The sequence below is a fragment of the Branchiostoma lanceolatum genome, chromosome 3 (genome assembly GCF_035083965.1).
Source record: "Branchiostoma lanceolatum isolate klBraLanc5 chromosome 3, klBraLanc5.hap2, whole genome shotgun sequence".
Lineage (NCBI taxonomy): Eukaryota > Metazoa > Chordata > Leptocardii > Amphioxiformes > Branchiostomatidae > Branchiostoma > Branchiostoma lanceolatum.
Genome location: NC_089724.1, coordinates 2,570,759 through 2,576,758, shown reverse-complemented (window position 1 = coordinate 2,576,758; position 6,000 = coordinate 2,570,759). Strand labels below are relative to the sequence as shown.

At 45.6% G+C, this 6,000-nt stretch overlaps 1 protein-coding gene across 1 annotated transcript; it reads left to right on the top strand.

Annotated features, from left to right (window-relative positions):
• Nucleotides 1–241: 241 nt before the first annotated feature.
• LOC136429670 (zinc finger protein 585A-like) lies at nucleotides 242–3,941 on the top strand. Its single transcript, XM_066419597.1, has one exon. The coding sequence runs from the start codon at nucleotides 243–245 to the stop codon at nucleotides 3,294–3,296; it is 3,054 nt and encodes a 1,017-aa protein (XP_066275694.1). The 5' UTR covers nucleotide 242; the 3' UTR covers nucleotides 3,297–3,941.
• The last annotated feature ends 2,059 nt before the right edge of the window (nucleotides 3,942–6,000 follow it).

Below are 6,000 nucleotides of genomic sequence, written 5' to 3'. Positions count from 1 at the left end.
TTAGCCTGATAAAAATGCCTGAAAACATGTCAAAACAGCACTGCTTGGAGAGTTGATAAAAAATGCAATATTAGACATGTTAGAAAGACATGCAAACTTGTTGTCGCCAAAAGTTGAAAAACATGTGCGAAACTTTGACAAGGAACCGGGTCCTTGCATCTGCAAACATTCAGAAGACAAGGTGCGTGTTGTTTAAGTTATGTACATTGCAAATTCATTTGTTCTGCAGTTGATGAAACAAGATGGCGGCAGCCAGTAGTGACCTTCCTCTAGACAAGGCAGTCGTGGCAACCTTCGACCCCGCCGAAGACAAGATGGCGACAACCAGCGGTGAGTCCCGGGAGGATGTAACCCCACTCAGCTGTCCCCTCTGCGAGTTCGCCGCAACGGACCAGCAGCAACTGGAGTTCCACATGTCCTGTCATGCGGAGGAGTCTGCAGAAAGTTTACCTCGTGGGGAACGTGGCGACAGGACAGCTTCCGAAACCAGCAGGGACGCACACACAAAGACACACACTGAAACACGCACAGGGGAGAAACCAGGTATGTGTGGGGATGGTGGTTATCATTGCACAGCTGATCAGAGCAAAATGGCTTCTCATATGAAAACCCCCACTGACGAGAAACCCTTTGCCTGTGAGGAATGTGGGTATAGAACAACTCGTCAGGGTGATTTGAAAAGACACATAAAGACTCACACAGGGGAGAAACCTGTCATGTATGGGGACAGTGGCCACATGGGGAAGAAACCCTTTGCCTATGAGGAACGTGAGTATGGAACGACTCGCAAGGACAACCTAAACATTCACAAAGGTGAGAAGCCTTTCATGTGCGGAGAGTGTGGACACCGGGCAGGCAGCACAGGCTCGATGAACATCCACATGAGAATTCACACTGGGGAGAAGCCCTTGGTCTGCGAACAATGTGAGTTCCGAACAGCTAAGAAGAGTACCTTGGAAAGACACATAAGGACTCACACAGGTGAGAAACCATTCAGGTGTGATAAATGTGGGTTTAGGACAGCTCAAAAGTGCAACCTGGACCAGCACATCAAGACTCACCTAATCAAACGTGTTAAGACTGGCACAGGTGAGAAACTGTTCAGGTGTGAAGAATGTGGGCAGCGGGAAGCTAACAAGAGCAGAATGGTTGTTCACATAAAGACTCACACAGGTGAGAAACCCTTTATGGATGAAAAATCAGCAGCATCCAAGCTCGAGAAACCCTTTGCCTGTGAGCAATGTGAGTACCAAACAACTCACAAGAGTGACTTGAAAAAGCACCTCAAGACTCACGCAGCTTGTAAGGACAATCTCAAGATGCACAAAGGTGAGAAGCCCTTCATGTGTGGAGAGTGTGGGTACCGGGCAGCCAGAAAAGGCCTGATGGACGTCCACGTGAAAATTCACACTGGAGAGAAACCCTTCGCTTGCGAGGAATGTGAGTTCCGAACAACTCAGAAAAGTACCTTGAAAAGACACATAAGGACTCACACAGGTGAGAAACCATTCAGGTGTGATACATGTGACCATAGGACAGCTCACAAGGGCAGCCTAGTCAAGCACATGAAGACTCACACAGGGGAGAAACCATTCAGGTGTAAAAAATGTGACTACATGGCAGCATCAAGGCTTGACCTCAAAACACACATGAAGACTCACAAAGGTGAGAAGCCCTTCATGTGTGGCGAATGTGGGTATCGGGCGACCTGTAAAAGCAAAATGGACAGCCACGTGAGGATTCACACAGGTGAGAAGCCCTTCGCTTGCAATGAATGTGACTACAGGGCAGCTCACAAGAACAGCTTGGTCCAGCACATGAAGACTCACACAGGTGATGATGGGAGGCCCTTTATGTGCGGAGAATGTGGCTATCGGGCGACCTGTAAAAGTGTGATGGACATCCACGTGAGGATTCATACAGGTGAGAAGCCCTTCGCTTGCAATGAATGTGACTACAGGACAGCTCACAAGAACAGCTTGGTACAGCACATGAAGACTCACACAGGTGATGATGGGAGGCCCTTTATGTGCGGAGAATGTGGCTATCGGGCGACCTGTAAAAGTGTGATGGACATCCACGTGAGGATTCACACAGGTGAGAAGCCCTTCGCTTGCAATGAATGTGACTACAGGACAGCTCACAAGAACAGCTTGGTACAGCACATGAAGACTCACACAGGTGATGATGGGAGGCCCTTTAAGTGCGGAGAATGTGGCTTTCGGGCACCCAGCAAAAGCACAATGGACATCCACATGAGAATTCACACTGGAGAGAAACCCTTCGCCTGTGTGCAATGTGACTACAGGACGGCTCGCAGGGGCAACCTAAACCACCACATGAAGACTCACACAGGTGAGAAACCATTCAAGTGTGAACAATGCGACTACAGAGCAGCTCAGAAGAGTGCGTTGACCGACCACCTGAGGACCCACACAGGGGAGAGACCCTACGCTTGCGGGGAGTGTGACTACAGGACATCTTGGAAGAAAGACCTAAAAAGGCACATGGAAACCCACACCATTTGCAAAGGCTGTGGGTACAAAACGACAGACAAGGCTGAAATGCTGGCGCACAAGGCGAACTGCTGTGCCAAACTGGAAACTCGTAGTCAAACACGAGACGCACCTTCTAAATGTGAGAATTGTGGCTACAAGTACAAGACAGATCTGGACAAGGTGGGCCACACTGGCCCGTTTATGTGTGCAGAATGTGGTCACAAGACAGCCTGCAAATTTGCCATTGACATTCACATGAAAACTCACACCATCTGCAAAGACTGCGGGTACAAAACAACAGACAAGGCTGACATGCTCGCGCACAAGGCAAACTGCAGTGCCAAACTGGAAACTCATAGTCAGACACAAGACGGACCTTCTAAATGTGAGAATTGTGGCTACAAGTACAAGACAGATCTGGACAAGGTGGGCCACACTGGCCCGTTTATGTGTGCAGAATGTGGTCACAAGACAGCTTGCAGGTTTGCCATGGACACGCACATGAAAACCCACACCTTCTGCAAAGACTGTGGGTACAAAACAACGGACATGGCTGAACTGCTCGCGCACAAGTTGAACTGTGACGTCAAACGGTATCCATGCGGAGAATGTGCCTTCATGGCTGTCACAAAGCATGGCTTGGACCAACATGTGAAAACTCACGCAAAGGAATCTTTCATTTGTGAGAAGTGTGGTTTTGTGACTCCCCTCAAGGATTCACTCATCATATGGAAACATATGGCAACCCATATGAAGGAGTCTGCATGCCAACCTACTACTGAAATTTGGAGAATGTGACTATAAGATTGCTATTAAATGAATTTTAAAGGCATATCAAAATCCAGGAGAGTGTTCTGGTTCTTCTGATGATATTTTTCTGAAACCACACTCTCCAAGCAGAGGTTTGACTCAAGCTTGGACTATCTTTATATCCGTAGGTGTTTTGATAGGGCTTTTTTATCCATGGTATATTCAAGTTAGGCTTGTGGATAAAAAAAAAGAAATTCCGACAAAATAAAAAGCCTGATACTGTGAAAGAAACACCTAGAAAGATGTTGGCACCTAACGTCTCCTTGGAGTGTAGAGAGAATGTTTATGTAGGCGCCTTAGCAGGCCTTCTGAGTCTGCATAGCTTACAAGTGAGTCTACATGTACTTTTCTGTAGGGTTTAGATCAGCTGTGTGTAGTTAGAAATTAGAATGTTCCTTGAACATGGATAAAGTGTTTTCTGGTAAGGACTTTTGACATAATGAAACGAGCTGAGTGATCACAACAGCTAGGCTGGACTGAGTTGTATATCACATTGATGACCCAAGGATACTTGCTGCTTTTCTCAATAACGTGTAAAGATTAATCCAGGGTTAAGCAAATAACGCCCTATGTAGAATTAAAGCGACCACTCACCGTTTACAAATAAGTTTACTTTCTCAGCATATATGCCGTGACCCCGTGACTCGTTTTTTCCAAGCAGGTTCGATTAAAAAAGTGTAAAAAAAAGATTTTCGTGTCCCAAATTTACATTTTACTATGGTTTCTACCCAAAATAAAGTGACAACGGACAATATCGGAAAGCAGCTTTTCGCCGATATGATAACATTTTTCGTCCTTCTTTTCTTGGCGGAATTGTAGCCCGTCGACCTAAGGGCGTCGGCCTACATACGAAATTGTAAAAAAAACCCGGTCCGAGACCTTAAGTTTCATGCATTTGAGTCTTATGAGAGAAAATGCTGTAAATATAGATTTTCTTCATCAATTATGCAATTTTTGTCCCAATCGGCTTAATTTGAACTTCATTGTGTACATCTCTGTCTAACCTACCTGCATACTAAATATCATGGAAATCCGTCGGTCATTTGTTCAGTTATTCTCCTAAGAAGATTTTCACAATAGCGCCCCTGCAGTTCCAGAGCAAGCTGCTAGGGGGCCCAAACCTTCACTACTTTTTCAGTACATCACAAGCTATCTGCCACCTAAAAATCAAGACCATAGCACGTCCAGGTAAAAAAACAAAAAAAAACTGGAGTTCTGCTGCAGTACTAAGTTTCCATACCAGGGGGGGCAAAATCGACCTTGAATTTCGGCTTCCCATAACCTGTCCACATGCCAAATATCATCGTTATCAAGACTGAGAGGTTCTTGAGTTATGATGATCACTACAGAAGTCCGGAAACACAAACAGACACACACACACGCACGCACACAGACACACCCACCTATATCTCCATTTTTCATGGAGATACTTACACGTCTAGATAGGTGGTGCTATATAATAAACCAAAGACACGCAAACTGCCCTGGACACGAGAGGAGATTTCTGAGCGCGTTGACCTTTGACCCATATCGGACAGGCATGCATGCTGCTGACAGAAGGTTGAGTCGGACGTTTTCAGACATTTGTAGTTTATTCTGCACGCCAATATCAAAGTAAGTACCACAGGTAATACATGTAAAACGTTTTGCGTGTGAAGGTAGAACCTAAAGTTATATTTGATTGATTTTGGCCGCGTGGCGCGTTGGATACACCCGATCCCTCGATCTCGGAAGTTAAGCAACGCGCGGTCCGGACAGTGCTTGGATGGGAGACCAACCAAGGACGTCCGGATTGCTGTAGCCTCACGAAGCTTTCCACGAAATCGTCTTCCGGGAGGGACGTAAAACGGGGGTCCCGTGCTCGAGGAGGTGCCTCGAACACGTTAAACAGCCTCATTACCCTACACATTGGGTACCTGCCTGTGGCACTGGCTGCAAATACACCTGATATTATTATTATTATTATTATTATATTGTAGCTCTGAGGCTTTTTCGTTGTTGGTACCTGAGGGGTGGGAGGGGGGCATGCAGAAAATTTGTTTTCGATATGCAACAATTTTATGATTTCGTGTTTCCACATGCATGTCACGTTGGAGTACACTGTATGTCTATTACACATGCACACGTCAATAGTTGAAGCTGTTGTATTCCATTTACCGTAGCCGCGGCGACTCTAGTGGGAAGACGTATAAACTTTATACAAGTACTAGTAAATACGTCTTCCCACTAGAGTCGCTGCGGCTACATTTACCGTAGGTTTTGTACGTTCGTCTGTACTTTTGTGGGTCAGCCTTAGCTTTACCAGCGAGCATAAATTATGCAACAGAGATCTATAGAACAGCCCTATGGCTATCCATTTGCTATCCAAGTGTAATGACTTGAGCCAATCTCATTGTTTTCACACGATTCTGCAACAGCTCGTAGGGCTTTCTAGTTTTGCACTTTTTGGCGACTCCTCAGGGGCGGCCCAAAACTTAGTCTGTAGACTGTTATTCATGTCTCTAATAATAAAATCATGCAGACCACAGCCAGGTTACTTTGTAAAATTGTACAGACCTGTATACCTGAACCTAGCCTCTGTAACTCTGTCAATACACAGCTCTGGTTTGCAGACTCATTCTCATATTGTTAATGTTAAACATTTTGAAGGTCTTTCTAGTATCGCAATTTATCATCCATCTAAAAAGTGCAA